General features: G+C 34.3%; 1 protein-coding gene across 5 annotated transcripts in view; it reads left to right on the top strand.

Moving 5' to 3' along the window:
* The window catches only part of NCOA7 (nuclear receptor coactivator 7), a 187,683-nt gene that overhangs the window by 25,026 nt on the left and 145,915 nt on the right, over positions 1–16,742 (top strand). For all 5 annotated transcript variants that reach the window (XM_074187512.1, XM_074187511.1, XM_074187515.1 and 2 more), the window contains exon 2: positions 1,943–2,058. In XM_074187512.1, the coding sequence (XP_074043613.1) occupies positions 2,009–2,058 (50 nt within the window). In that variant the 5' untranslated portion in view covers positions 1,943–2,008. The remainder of the gene's footprint in view (positions 1–1,942; positions 2,059–16,742) is intronic.

Raw genomic sequence — 16,742 nt, forward strand, 5'->3', positions numbered from 1 at the left:
TCCATCTTGTACCTTGATCCAAATTGGGTGTGATGACAGAGAAATCATATCCTTAAAGAAGAGACAAGAAGTCTAAGAGGTAACAAGATCAGACAATAAGATATTTGTTTTTTTCCTAAATTAAAGGGAATAGTCCTTGAACTTTGTTCAAACTCCACAGCAACTTATCTGGATACAGATGGCACTCTCCTTTGCAGACAGCCCAAAATTGTTCCTGATTGTTGCACTGATGGAATGAGCAAGTCCTTCAAGGTTGATCATCACCCCCATGTTGCTGTTAGGGTATACAGTGTTTTTCTGGTTTTGCTCATCTCACTCAGCATCAGTTCATGCAAATCCCTCCAGGTTTCCCTGAAATCCCGACCCTCCTGGTTTCTAATAGAACAGTCGTGTTCCATGACATACATATACCACAGTTTGCTAAGCCATTCCCCAAATGAAGGACATTTACTTGATTTCCAATTCTTTGCCACCACAAACAGGGCTGCTATAAATATTTTTGTACAAGTAATGTTTTTACCCTTTTTCATCATCTCTTTAGGGTATAGACCCAGTAGTGGTATTTCTGGGTCAAAGGGTATGCACATTTTTGTTGCCCTTTGGGTATAGTTCCAAATAGCTCTCCAGAAGGGTTGCATGAGTTCACAGCTCCACCAACAGTGTAATAGTGTCCCAGATTTCCCACAACCCTTCCAACAATGATCATTATCCTTCCTGGTCATATTGGCCAATCTGAGAGGTGTGAGGTGGTACCTCAGAGAAGCTTTAATTTGCATTTCTCTAATAATTAAGATTTAGAGCATTTTTTCATATGGCTATGGATTGCTTTGATCTCCTCATCTGTAAATTACCTTTGCATATCCTTTGACCATTTGTCAATTGGGGACTGAACTTTTTTAAAAAATCTAGTTGTGCTACTCATATGACTACCTTGTTAGTAACTATTTAGGTACAAGATTATAAATTCCCTCAAGTCAGGGACTGTCTGAAAAATTTTTGTCTCATGGTACTAGCACTTATGATCATGTCTTGCACATAGTAGGCCACTCAATAAATACTTGTTGAATGAGTTAAGGAATGAATTTTATGTATTTTTGAGATCAGATCATGTAAGGCCTTAAATGCTAGGCAGAAGTGTTAAGACACGATGCATTAGGGAACCAGGGAGTCACTGATGTCTTTGAAGCAGAGGAATCACATGGTGAAAGAAAGAACAGCCTTTCAAAATTCTTCTTCCATAGGACATGCCTTATAATAAATTCTGGCTAGCAGGAACAAAAGGTCAATCTTTTACAAAATGAATCCATCAGATTTCCTTTCCTGAGTCCTGGTTTTTATTTTAGGATCATAGATACAAGGGGTCCTAAGAGGCCATCTATTCCAACTCCCTCCTTTTGCAGAAGAACTCAAGAAATTAAATGTCTTGCCAAAGGACCAACAGCTAGTAAAATGGAAGAAGAGGCAGAATATGAACCCACATACTCTGACTCCAAATCTAATGTTTTTTTCCATTACAACATGTTTTGAAAATTGATGTTAGATATTTGCATTTGTGGTTAGTCTAATGATCAAATATAATACTGATTTTATTTAGTTCTTGAGGGCATATCCTTATCAGTTATTTTATGTACTGTTCTTTAGTCATAAAGTGTGGTGGCAAATGTAGGATTTAAATTCTAAATTGTAAAGTCAGTACAAATTGATAGTTCTTATTGTGACCAATTTTTGAAAGAGTTCTTTTGTCAAGTTTTGTCAAGTTTAACTCCTAATATGATTTGTATTTTACATGGAGTTAACATTTTATATCTGTACCACATGACCTGTGTTTCCTGGTTAAAGTTTATATTTATCATGGGGCTTACACTGCTTTCTTCCTGATATTGGCAGTTATGAGCACATTCATTTACATTTGTGTTGTTTGTCTTTGTTTTTATTTCTCCAGGGATATGAAGCTCTGATTAAAAAAGGACTTTCCCATATACTCACTTTGCACTTTTGACTAGGCACCATGGACACCAAGGAAGAGAAGAAGGAACGGAGACAAGGCTATTTTGCCCGGTAAGCATGTGTTCTTCACAATTATTTCAGTGATTGAAAAAATTGGTTGAGTGTACTTTGTACTCTACTATTACTGAGTATCATATTTCAAAACTGTAATAAGCACATCGGGAAACCTACTAGGAGGAGTTAAATAAGTTTCCTTCAGCATGTTTTCTCACTTGCATTTGATTTCATCTCCTATTCTTTCTTGTCTTTGTCAAATTTTCCAGGCTCATTATCAGTGTTACTTAGAGAATGCAGCTGTCATTGTGAATTGAACCACAAATTGCCTTTGAATCCTACAGTTAGCAAGCTACCTTGAATTTTAAATCTTAAGTGTCTTAACTCCTGCTGCTTCACTGCTTAGTCGGTTAAAGCTGTAATTACAGTACTCAAAATCTGTGACCTAGTGGCTACTGCTTGTCAGCTTCAAGGGGTCTTATCATTCTCCTAAGTAAATGGAATCGTTGAAATTTTCACTATGAAGGTTTAATTTCTAATATACACTTGTTGAGTATATGTAGTTCAGCAAACATTTATTAAGCATCTACTACATACAGGGCTTTGTGTGCTAGGTGCTGGATATTCACAGACAAAATAGAACACAGTTGTTTTGAGGAACAGAAAATCTTATCTCCTTTACTAGCTTGATATTATGATTTTATAGATTTAAAATGCATTTTGAGTTAATTTTTTATTGTTTATCATGCTGTGGAAAACATTTGGAAATCACCTTATGAGGATTCACTTTGAGAACATAGAACACCAATGCATTTTAACATTTTGAAAAAGTACCAAATGTCCTCTGTGCCATATGGTTTTTTCCCAGATTTAGACTTGAGGTTTCTGTCAAATTCTGCTCAATTTAAGCAGAGTGTAATTTGATTGGAAAATCAAAAATGAGAATAGAAGTTCCCTTTTAAATGTTTTGTCAGATATTGATAGATTGTAGTTTATAAAAACAGAAGGAAAAAACTGCAGTTGGGAATAGTAAACCCAACAGTGTAGCTTATAGAGAAATAAAGTTGATCTTTTAAAAAGGGTTTTTCCCTTAAGATATAATGTCAGTGCAATCATAAAAAGAAAGAAAGGTTTGTTGGGAGCAAATAGAAATTAGGAATGGCATCTGGAACATGTTAGATTTCAGAGATGAAGATAGAATTGGACAGAATAAATAAAATGGTCCATAAAATTAGACCTATTGTACACCTTCTTTGGTAACACCTCCACTGAGGTGACTCTTAAAGAGCTGACTCTTAGAGTAATCAAAGACAAGTGAGGCTGAGAGACATAAACGTGTTAAAAATTAAATTTATATATTCATTTCATGAAATGCAGAGCAAGAAAAATATTTTTGATTTTAAAAAATTAATTTTTTTTCAAGGCAATGTGGTTAATTAGCTTGCCTAAAGCCAGTGTTTGAGGCCAGATTTGAACTCAGGTACTCCTGACTCCAGGGCTGTTGCTCTATGCACTGCGCCACTTCGCTGCCCTTTAAAAGTAAAGCCCTGAGTTCAAATCTGGTCTCGGACACTTAATAATTCTAGCTGTGTGGCCTTGGGCAAGCTACTTAACCCCATTTGCCTCGCAAAAACCTAAAAAAAAAAAAAGTAATTTAAGGGTGTTCTCTTTATTTCATTTTTTACTTAACCTTTAAGTCAAAAGAGAAATGTTAGATTTATATTTCTCTAGGTCCATTATACAAGTCTGGAATATATTTCCCTACTCATTCCTCCTTCTCAGAATCCTCATCTGCCTTAAAGACTCAACCCTATAGCCACTTTCTCCATGAACTAGCCCTTCCCCTTGTCAGTGTTTGATTATCTCTATCACCATCCTGAGTGAAATCTAAACTCTTCCCAAGGAAGAAGGCAGACTCTTATATTTATCTGTGTTTCCCCAATACATGCCTTGCATTTGACTAGTAGGGAATAATTGCTCATTGAATTGAATTGAATACCATGTCTGTAAACTCAAACACTGAAGAACAGGTCATACTATACCAAGTACAGTAAAAAGATAGTAAAAAATGGGGAACAGAATTATCAAATTTTCCCTCTCTGCTTTTCATTTTAAAAAATAAAAATACAAATAACTCCCTAGTAGTGGTCCTAGGACATGAGAACAAAAAAAAATAGTCCCTTTTTGAAGCAATGAAAACATTAAGTCAAAGATATGTGACAAGACAATGATCTTGGAAAATAAGAATTTGATAGCTTGGCTAACATCATGAAGTAAATCAGAAAAAAAAAAGTGAAGGGAGTAAGAGCCATGAAAACCAATAAAGAAGCCAGCTTCAGGATTGAAATGCCTTCTGATACATCATATTAGCAATCTACTGGAAAGCTACTGTCTGAAAGAACAGACCAGAAAACTTTCTCTGGAATTGGCTGCCTAGGAGCAGTTCAAGGAAAGTTTCTATAATAGTGTGCCAACTCAGGCATCTAATTCAGGTAATCACAATTTCCCCTTAGAATGGTATGTTGCAAAAGTCTCCCTCTTGAAACCAAGTTAATATTAAAACCAGATCTATCCAAGATCTGAATAGATACACTACCTTACCTCACAATCTTGATCTGAAACAATTGTGGGAATCTTTGTTTATTCATGTAATCCACAGGCTTTTGCATTCTATGAAATGAAACCTCAAAAATTGCTTTTGATAGCTCAGTAACATCTCTTCTCACCTCTCTAAGTAACCTCTGTTTTTTGGTTTTTGTTTTTATGTGAATTAGTGTGGCATGTAGTTTAGTCAACATGTAGTATGACTGTGTACAGTAAATACTTGCCCTTTTTTGCTTCTCCTTTGCACTACAGCATCCAAAATAATAACCTTAAAGAAATTTGTTAACAATATTTTATTCAAATTGAATATTAGAAGCAACCTTGTTCATCCTTTGTGCTGGTTTAGAAGTAGTTCTCTGTGTAGTCGGGAAAGGATTGTCATGGATAATTTGCACCTATTACTTGTCCTCTTCCAATATCTTGTGACATAGAGTTTACCCAATTCATATTACTTAATCTTCAACATCCTTGGGAACCTTAGGTAGAATAGTAAATAGAGCACTGGGTCTGGAGTCAAGAAGACCCAAGTTCATCTCTTGCCTTAGGTACTTACTATATGTGTGACCTTGAGCCAGTCTTTTAACCTTTGTTTGCTCCAGTGTTTTCAACTGCAAAATGGAGATATTAATAGAACCTACCTCTCAAAGTTGTTGTGAGGAATGAGTGTGATAATATTTGTATAGCACTTAGCACAGTGCTTGACCCATAAAAGTGCTATATAAATGCTAGCCGCTGTCATCATCATCATTTTCGATGTACTTGTTTCTTAATACAAATTGATATATTGTTTGAATTATTACAAAACTATGATTCTATGCTTTTGATAGTTGCTGATTCTACTATAGAGATTAGGAAGACTATATCTTTCATTTCACTTGCATAGGGAAATCTCAGATAAGGAAATTCCCTCTTTCCACGTAAGTCATCACCACTCTGGAAATTTATAATATTAGAGAGTGCCTAGAACTAGACCCTAGAAAGATTAAAGGAAGATGGAAAGCAACTTTTTTGTTGTTGTTGTTGCTTTCTACAAAGGAGTGGAAACTAAAGGGGAGTTCCATCATTTGAGGGAATGATTAAACAATCATATCACATGAATATAATGGAATATTATTGAACCTAAGAAATAATATATATAATAGCTGGGAAGAACTATAAAAACTGATACCGAATGAAGTAGGCAGAACCAGGGGAGCAACTTAATACAATAAAAAACAACTTTGAAAAAAAAAACTTTGAAAGATATAAAACTCTGATCCACACAATACAACCATGATTCCAGAGGACCAACAAAAAAGTCTACCTCTTGAACAGAGAATTGAACTCAAGATGTTGAATGAGACATGCATTTTTAGACATGATTATTATGGGAATTTGTTTCACTTTAATATGAATGATTTTTTATTTCACTTTTTTAAGTTTAGAAGGAAAATGGGAAGGAAAAGAAGGCCAGGGATAAATAAGTCCCCCCCCCAAAGCAAGAAAAAGTACAGAAAAATAAAGATCACTGAAATATTCTATAATGAACAGAAGAGAATAGAAGAAAGTCTAGAAAGAATCACAGTCGATCAGAATTTTGAAAATTATGTGTATAATTTATTATATTTTTAAAAGAAATATAAGGTATAGAGAGACTCAGACTTTCATGTACAATCTTCCTTTTGTTATGCTATGTGCTCATTTTACTTGTTGTTTGTTAAGTTTAGAAAAACAAGGGAGCAATGCTAGGGCCCTAAGAGATTAAGTGATATGCACAACTAGGATATGTGTGAGAGACAAGACAGGTCTCCCTTACTTTGAGGCCAGTTCTCCATCCATTATTCATACCACATTTCATGGTTGTACTCTACTTTATGTTTATTTTTTGGTTAAATTCACATTTGTGGGGCAGCTCAGTGGTGCAGTGCATAGAATACAGCCCTGGAGTCAGGAGAAACTGAGTTCAAATTTGGTCTCAGATACTTAATAGTTGCCTAATTGTGTGACCTTGGACAAGTCATTTAACCCCATTGACTTAAATAAAATTTTTAAAAAATGTGAATTTGTAGGTTAGTTTGGCAATGTAATTTACCATAGATAATATTGTTTTTATGGGAAAATGCTTTGAAAATTTCAAACTTTAGGCTTAATTTAGGACTTTTTGGAACCTATTTGTAATCTGGCAACTTCTTGTACTGTCATGGTTACCAACTCATTTGCCCCAACAAGCACTCATGGACTTCCTCAAAGTTTAAACAAGGGCTACAAAGCATAGCTAGTCAGATTTCTTTGTTTAGTCATAGTCTCCACTCTCATCTAAAAGCAAACTCTTGTAATAGAAAGGAAGTCTCAATAGAGAATAATTTTGCTTTGCAAAGCATCAACTTGTTTTAAAAACTTGGAAAGACAAATACCAGGATAGGATCATAAATCTGGAGTTGGAAGGAACCTCAGAAATCATCTAGTCCAGCCTCTTAAAGCCTAAAGACGAAGTTCTCTTGACAATAACAGAGAGGTAGCAAGTATCCAAGGTGGGATTTGAATGAAGGTCCTCAGTGCTCTATCCTTTGTACTATGCTGATTCCTTACTTACTGATTTGGAGTGTTAGTAAAGAAGGCAGAAGTGACTACTATTGACATGTCTGTTTCTTGATCTGGAGAGATCTCTGTAGAAGACAGAATTCTGTTATTTTCTATAACTTTTTCCTCATCATGCCTGTGATTTGTTAATGAATATAAAAGACAGTGCCTGGGATGACATCATTTGAACATTTGTCTGTCCATAATCAAGAAAGGTTAGAGAAGATTAGAGAAATTGAAACTGATAATTTTATTTCATAAAATTAAAGTTTTCCACGAACAAGACCAATGCAATTAACCTAAAAGGGAAAACAAATAAGGGGGAAAAATCTTTTTTTTTGCTGATAAAGAACTCATATCCAAGATATACAAGGAACTAATTCAAATTTATTGAAACTTGATCCATTACTCAATAAATACATGATCAAAGAAGATGAAATTTTTCAAAAGATTGAATTCAAGTTATCAACAATCTTATGAAAAGTTACTTTAAAATATTAATAATTAGACAAAGACAGCTTAAAGATCTCTGAAATTCTACTTCACTTTCATCAGATTGGAACATCTGGTCGAAAAGGAAAATGAGACTTTGGGAAATCAAACACATGAATCCTGTGTTTCATCTGTGAATTGGTCCAGTAATTCTAGAAAACAATTTTGATTTAAAGTCACTCAACCATTCGTGCCATTTAACCCAGCAATACCATCACTAGATATATACCCTAAAGAAATCAGAAAAAAGACCAATGACACAAATGTCCAAAAATATTTATATCAACTTTTAAAGAAAAAATATAGCAAAAAAAAAGTAGAAGTTAAAGAGGTACCTCTCAGTTGGGAAACAGCTAAACCAATTATGGTATATCAATATTATGAAATATTATTACCCAAAATAAATGACAAAAGCTATAGTTTCCAAGAAATCTGGGAAGACTTTCATGAACTGATGCAGAGTGAGGTAGGCAAAACCAGGGGAATAATTTATATAATAATTAAAATTGTAAAGGAAAATAATTTTGAAAGACTAAAGAACTCTGAACAATACAATGAACAAGCATGAATATAGAAACAATGAAGAGATCAACTTCCCACCACCTGACATAGAAATAAATGATGGGCTCAAGGTGTAGGATAAAACATGAATTTTTGGACATGACCAATATGGAAATTTGTTTTGTTTGATTGTGAACATTTGTTATAAAGCTTTCTTCCCCCCCCCCCCATTTTTCATTTTGGAGGAATATAGGTAAGAAGGAAGGTGGAAATAGGTTTTTCTGTACCTTCAAAAGAGAACAGAAGGAAAGCCTGAAAGGAAAGGAAATCAGTTTTGAAAGTTACATATAACATTTATTATAAACTTAAAAAGAAAAATGGACTAAATTATGGGGATTCAATTTCATGAGTAATTTTCTCTTATATAATGTATATAGAAATTTTTCTTTTATTTGGTGTTAAGGATGAAAGTAAATATATATATATATATATATATATGTACACATATTCAAATATGTGTACATATATATATGTAAGAATACATACACAAATATGGTTAAAGGAATGGATTTTTCCCTGATAAATAATGAAAGACTTCAGAAGACTAGTGGACCTCAATCTTGCCTATTCTATTGGCTTTGGTATGAAATGTAATCTCTGTTTTTATCCTTCCAACCTCATTGGACATTACTCCCCCTCCTGCACTTTGTGAGCAAACAAACTGGCTTTCCTCTGTTTTTCACATATAACGTAACATCTCCCATCTCTGTATCTTTTCATTAGCCATCTAAAATTCTGGAATGCACTCTTCCTTACCTCAGAGTCCCATTTTTTCCTGTAAGGAGAAAGTTAAGCACTGTCTTCTGCCTTAAGTCTTTTCTGATCCCTCCCTCCTCCAATGTTAGTTCCTCCTTCCCAAACTACCTTGTTTATATTTAACTGCTTTGTGTTTATTCTCTTTATATTTATGTTGTATAATTATTGATGTGCTTATTATCTGTATTAGAATATAAGCTCTTTTGTGAATAGGAATTGTTTCATTCTTTGTACTTGTATCCCTAGGCTCCTAGGACAGACACTGGCACATAGTTGTTGCTAAATAAATGTAGTTGATTTATGGATTACTGAATTTCACACCTATCTGACTTGATGTTTTGGTACAAGGGCTTCTATCACCAGACTAAAACAATTTCTTTGCACACCTAATCAACTCTGCTTGAAATTTTTCATAAATTGTTAAGACTTGTCAACCATTTTTCCATTAATCATTTTGTCTTATCCATTTTTAAAAAATTGAAGAGAAGCAAAGCTGCATGCTAATTTAATTCAGTATCTATAGTTTGGTGTTAGTGAGACTCTTATTATCATTTATTATAATTCAGTTACTTTTGGAAAACCCTAATCACTTAGTAGATACCAAGTACAAGTAAGTTGTTAAGTATCATGCTAGATCCAAATGCATAGTTCTCCTATTAGTTCCTGAATCTAGTTCCTCAACTGGTTCCTGAATCTTTTCAGCTTGTCAGAATTCTCATTCAACAAACATTTACTCTGTGTCAGACACTATACTAGGCACTCTTGGATCTGTATTGCTTCTTATTCTTTTTTTTAAAACATTTTATTTATTTTGAGTTTTACAATTTTCCCCCTTATCTTACTTCCCACCCCCCACAGAAGGCATTTTACCAGTCTTTACATTGTTTCCATGGTATACATTGATCCAAATTGAATGTGATGAGAGAGAAATTATATCCTCAAGGAAGAAACATAAAGTATAAGAGATAGCAACATCAGACAATAAGATGTCAGTTTTTTCCCTAAATTAAAGTTAATAGTCCTTGGTCATTGTTCAAACTTGGCAATTCTTTCTCTGGATACAGATGGTATTCTCCATTGCAGACAGCCTCAAATTGTGCCTGATTGTTGCACTGATGAGCAAGTCCAATAAAGTTAATCATCACCCCCCCATGTTGCTGTTAGGTTGTACAATGTTTTTCTGATTCTGCTCATCTCGCTCAGCATCAGCTCATGCAAATCCCTCCAGGCTTCCCTGAATCCCATCCCTTCTGGTAGTGTTCCATGACATACATATACCAGAGTTTACTAAGCCATTCCCCAATTGAAGGACATTTACTTGATTTCTAATTCTTTGCTACCACAAACAGGGCTGCTATGAATATTTTTGTACAAGTGATGTTTTTACCCATTTTCATCATCTCTTCAGGGTATAGACTGAGTAGTGATATTGCTGGATCAAAGGGTATGTACATTTTTTGTTGCCTGTTGGGCGTAGTTTCAGATTGCTCTCCAGAAAGGTTGGATGAGTTCACAGCTCCACCAACAATGTATTAGTGTCCCAGATTTCCCACAACCCTTCCAACAATGATCATGTCCTTTTTGGTCATATTGACCAGTCTGAGAGGTGTGAGGTGGTACCTCAGAGATATGCTTCTTATTCTTAAAGAGTTTTTCACAGACCTTCCCCTTGCCCCTTGGCTAACTACTAAAGACTGAGAACTGAACCAACCCAAATATTTTATCTATATGAGTTTTGTGACCATTGTCACCAATATTGCTATCATGAGGACTGACTTTGGAGCCAGTGTTTTCTCTTATTTCAGCTGCTACACATGTAGGCCTCAATTGTCTATCGAACAAGCCCTATGCACACTTGTCCCCAACACTCCCATCCCATCCCCTGTTCTTCCACAAAGCAGGGTTTAGTATGTAATTAGTCTTGAGAGCAGAGATTGACTTTTGCCTTTCTTTGTATCACTAGCCCTTATCCCAGTATCTGATATGTTATAGAAGTGTATTACTGTGTTATTATTAATAATAAAAATGATTATTGCATTTATATAATGTTTGATAGTTTACAGAGCAGTTTTCATAGCTTATCTTGTTTGATCCCTGTAAGGTGGATCAACCCTATAAGGTGGATATTATTTTTACCCCCATTTTACAGATGAGGAAAATGAAGTTGAGAGAAATGAAGTGTCTTACCTAGGGTCACACAGTTTCTAAGTATCTGAAGCTAGATTTGAACTTAAGTCTTCCTGATTCAAGTCTAGTATTCTGTCTTCAAAACTACTTACCTACCTTTGATTTGATTTATGCTCCTTCTATGCTGGGATGTGCATTGGCCATTGTCTGTTCACATATACCATATATCTAATCGTTGGGAATGCCCAAAAGGGAATGCTTATTTAAATTTGCCAGCTTATCTACAATTAGTCACATTCAGTCAGAGTGAACCAGCAGCTCACAGTTTATACTGTCTCTTCAAAGATCATGCTAAAGTAATACACAGTGCATGTATTTCATGTACTCATGGTAACTAAACTTTCAGCATTCTCACTGTGAGGATCAGCTTAATCACATCCTTTTATCTAACAGAGTTTCTCTTAGGTAAGGGAGGATGAGGGAATTGTTCACTCCTTGAGACACTACCTGTGAGATCCTACTTCTATTCGGTTCATAGATATTAAACCTTCAGGTTTATCAGTAAGGGAAATAGAAGGATGAAGTAAAACAGTTCCTACATTCAAAGAATTCAAAGAAAATATGATTTCAATAATGTATTTCCCCAGATTTTACTTCCTTCATTCTTTCTCATCCTATATAATCCTTATCTATATTTTTCCTTTGATTTGTCCACAGAAGATCTAGCCCAGGGAATAAGAGCTTTACCCTGTGTGTTTTTTCCCTTCTTCTTTAATTATGTCTGTGGTTTCAGGGATACGTATCATTTTGGGGGTCTTAATTCTTCATACATGATTAATCACAACTCCTTTCAAATTGTACATATCTTGTATTTTTTAATTCCATTTCTCAAATACAGTAGTCATTTGTTAATATGCTCTAGTATCTTCCCATCATAAGTCTCTTGTAACTTTTATTCCCCTTGGATTATATGATATTCTATAATTAAAATCTGTATAGCACCTATATGAAAATATTAATATTAAAAACATGAATTTTTTCTGTCTCAAGCAGGTTGAAAAGTACTGATTATTCACAAAAGCAATCCAGGCCAAATTCATACTATTCAGTCATGGGCCTAATTCCATATTTATCTTCAGTGCAATATCCAAAATAGATACAAAGGATCCTAAAAGATTTAGTGCCATTGTAAGCTATTAAAGCTTAAAGTTTTTTGGGCTGCCCTGTAATTTTCATAGTCTAACTCGAGGAGTTGTTTTTCTATCTGTATGTCATATTTTGGGTAATAAACATTTTTCATCCTCTCCTATTTTTAGTGAAAATGCTTAGTCCTTTCTTCATATTATTGTAGATGTCACTAGGGAGAGTCCTAAGGCTCAATGAAATTACTATAATATTATCCAAGAATAGAAGTTTACTATCAATAGAGCATTGTTTCCTTTGTTTAACCTCTATATTAGACATACTACATAACACTAAAGAACATTTTAAACCTTTCTAGATGGCAATATTGAGTGAAAAATTGAAAAATATATTTACTTAGTCATATAAGTCAGAATTATATAATTTTTTTTAACTTTACAGAGAGATGAGTTTATTCATTTGGTAGGTTCTAATTCAGCTTTTGATTTAAAGCAGGGGTTCTCAAACTTTGGTGTGTCTTCAAACCTGTTGACAATGTGCTGAGGCTTATGCACTTCTTTTTTTTTCCTTTTAAAATTTTATTTATTTTGAGTTTTACAATTTCCCCCTAATCTTGCTTCCCTCTCTCCCCGCCCCCCCCCATAGAAGACAATTTGCCAGTCTTTACATTGTTTCCATGGTATACATTGATCCAAATTGAATGTGAAGAGAGAGAAATCATATCCTTAAGGAAGAAACATAAAGTATAAGAGATAGCAAGATTACACCATAAGATATCAGGGTTTTCCCCCTAAATTAAAGGTAATAGTCTTTGGTCTTTGTTCAAAGTCCATAATTCTTTCTTTCTCTGGATACATGATATTCTCCATTGCAGATAGCCCCAAATTGTCCCCGATTGTTGCACTGATGGAATGATCATGTCCATCAATGTTGATCGTCACCCCCATGTTGCTGTTAGGATGTACAATGTCTTTCTGGTTCTGCTCATCTCATTCAACATCAGTTCATGTAAATCCCTCCAGGCTTGTTCCATGACATACATATACCACAGTTTGCTAAGCCATTCCCCAATTGAAGAACGTTTACTTGATTTCCAATTCTTTGCCACTACAAACAGGGCTGCTATGAATATTTTTGTACAAGTGATGTTTTTGCCCTTTTTCCATCATCAGGGTATAGACCCAGTAGTGGTATTATTGGATCAAAGGGTATGCACAGTTTTGTTGCCCATTGGGAATAGGAATTGTCTAATTTTATCACATATATAAAACACTAGTTCAGAAAGAATCTTCGGAATTGCATTGGGTCCAAATAAATGAGTAACTGCAAAAGTATTTAAGTGCTTACATTTTTTTTTTTAATGGGGATATAAATACCAGCAAGTAAAACAGTGTCCATCTTCAAACTTTCACCCCAATGAGGGGAAACTACACATATATTTGGAACTATACACATTTTTGATCATCCCACTCAAAAAGGAGGTAGAAGGGTTTGGTAATTGTTGGTAAATCCATGATGACTTGGGACTCTGGCAAGATAAGACTCAGGTTAATCTTTTGGAGACCAAAGGGTAGAGTCCAACTTCTGGTCAGAGAAAGACCTCTCTCAGAGTGTTGGTAGGTATCATGGTTTGCAAATCCTTTTCTGAAATGAGTAAAATGACAGACTCCTTTACTCCTTTCAGACACTTATGAGAACATAAAGATATAGAAAATCATCTGTTAAAGTTTGCCTATTCTAATGGTTTCATTCTCCAAAAGATTTTGTACAGTAATAAATCAAGTATTTATGTCATTAATTTTTTATGTCTTTTTTTATTCTTTTGGAATATTTCCCTCATCAAATAACTTAAGTATTGCTCCTGGAGTAACTTGAAATTTGTATTATAATCAAAATATTATTTCTTTTCATTTTAACTCTAATTTGAGCAATATACAATTTTAAGCTTAATTAGCTTTAAACAGCACTACAAGTTTTGACTCACCCTCAAATAAAAGAAAATATAATCAATAGAAAACTTGTCAATATACAAAGCCCTCAATTTTGGGTCTAAAAGTAATATTGGTTTTCTTGACCATACAATGAGTCATTGACAGAGAAATGGTTCTTTGAAACAAGCCTTGCATTAGTAGGCATTTAATAAGTAGTTGTTAAATTGAATTCAGTGTGTAAATACTTTAAAAAATACTTTTTTTTTTGTTTTACTGATATCTTATTGTCTGATCCTGCTATCTCTTATGCTTTATGTTTCTTCCTTAAGGATATAATTTCTCTCTCATCACACTCAATTTGTATCCATGTATACCATGGAAACAGTGTAAAGACTGACAAATTGCCTTCTGTGGGAGGTGGGGAGGAGGGAAGTAAGATTAGGGGAAAAATTGTAAAACTCAAAATAAATAAAATCTTTAAAAAATATATTTTTGTTTTAAATAAATTAAAATAAAAAATAAGATTGAGGCAGAATTTTATAGTATATTGAGTACTGGACTTAGAATCAGGAAAACTTGGATTAAGTTTCTTTCTCTGACACTTAAAAATATGTGTGACATGGAGCAAGTCACTTAAACTCTAAGTCCAGAGCAAGTAAGATTGAAAATTTATAGAAATGTCGAGATTTACAAAGGAGGAGGTAATTCTTCACCAAAAGGTCTCCCTTTGGTGAAAGATCCTTGACAGTAAAATAAATAAAATGAGATTAATCAGTTGTCTGATCTTTACTGCTGCCAACACTAATTGAACAGAGCGACCTTAGAATATGATATCAGATCTCTCACCTACTAATATTAAGTTAAAAAAATTCTGTGAACATTTCATATTTAGAATACAATAGAATTTTAATGAAAATTGATTTTTGATATGAACCTATTTCCAGACTACCTAAAATATTATGAAATTCTTTTTTTTCTTGTAAATATTCCCATTAATCAGAACTGCCTGAAAATCTTTAACATAGTTTTTGTAAAGTGGGAGTATAAACATTTTCTTTTAACCTTAAATTTTCTCTGTGCTGACTTGTGGAATGTTAAATAATGTGATTTAACTCTCTTCTAAAACCATTTCCTATGGAAAAACTCTTGGTGTCTTTTTTTAGAAAATTATTTCTGATTTCCAATTAGAATGATGAGCTTCTTGCATGAACTCTAATTTTGTTTACTGCTCATGTTTCCCATTGGTTTGATTGAATTAGAAGCAGGCAGTTCATAAGGAAACTGTTTACACAGAGCATCTAATTCATTGTCAGGGTAAATCTCCAAGGTTAAGTTTGGATACAGTCTATGTGTCCAGGAAATTGTTCATTTTTTCTGAAGACAAGAGGAAGAAAAGGGAAAATAAACATTTAATTGTTGACACTATAATGTCTTTAAAAAACAATACTATCAGCAAACTAGAAGATCAAGAACTAGTTTTACCTGTCAGATCTATGGAAAGGGAAGCAGTTTATGACTAAGGAAGAGATGGAGAACATCACTAAAAGCAAACTAGATGATTTCAATTACATTAAAAAGCTTTTGCACAGACAAAAACCACTGTAACCAAGATCAAAAGAAATGTAGTAAACCGGGAAACAATATTTACAACTAATGTTTCTGACAAAGGACTCATTTCTAAAATATACATAGAACTGAGTCAAATTTAAAAAAGCCATTCCCCAATTGACAAATAGTGAAGGGATATGCAAAGGCAATTTACAGATGAGAAGATCAAAGCAATCCATAGTCATATGAAAAATTGCTCTAAATCATTACTTATTAGAGAAATGCAAATTAAAGCTCCTCTGAGGTACCACCCACCGCACACCTCTCAGGACTGGCCAATATGGCCAGAAAGGATAATGATCATTGTTGGAAGGGTTGTGGGAAATCTGGGACACTGTTACACTGTTGGTGGAGCTGTGAACTCATCCAACCATTCTGGAGAGAAATTTGAAACTACGCCCAAAGGGCAACAAAAATATGCATACCCTTTGATCCAGCAATACCACTATTGGGTCTATACCCTGAAGAGATGATGAAAAAGGGTAAAAACATCAGTTGTACAAAAATATTCATAGTAGCCCTGTTTGTGGTGGCAAAGAAGAAATCAATTAAACGTCCTTCAATTGACAAATGGCTTAGCAAACTGTGGTATATGTATGTCAAGGAACACTATTGTTCTATTAGAAACCAGGAGAGATGGGAATTCAGGGAAGCCTGGAGGAATTTGCATAAACTGATGCTGAGCGAGATGAGCAGAACCAGAAAAAATATTGTACACTCTAACAGCAACATGGGGGTAATGATCAACCTTGATGGACTCACTCATTCCATCAATGCAACAATCAGGGACAATTTGGGGGGTATCTGCGATGGAGAATACCATCTTATCTAGAGAAAGAATTGTCAAGTTTGAACAAAGACCAAGGACTATTAACTTATTAGGGAAAAAAACTGATATCTTATTGTCTGATCTTGCTATCTCTTATACTTCATGTTTCTTCATTAAGAATATGATTTCTC

This window comes from Macrotis lagotis, chromosome 5 (genome assembly GCF_037893015.1).
Source record: "Macrotis lagotis isolate mMagLag1 chromosome 5, bilby.v1.9.chrom.fasta, whole genome shotgun sequence".
NCBI classification, from domain to species: Eukaryota; Metazoa; Chordata; class Mammalia; order Peramelemorphia; family Peramelidae; genus Macrotis; species Macrotis lagotis.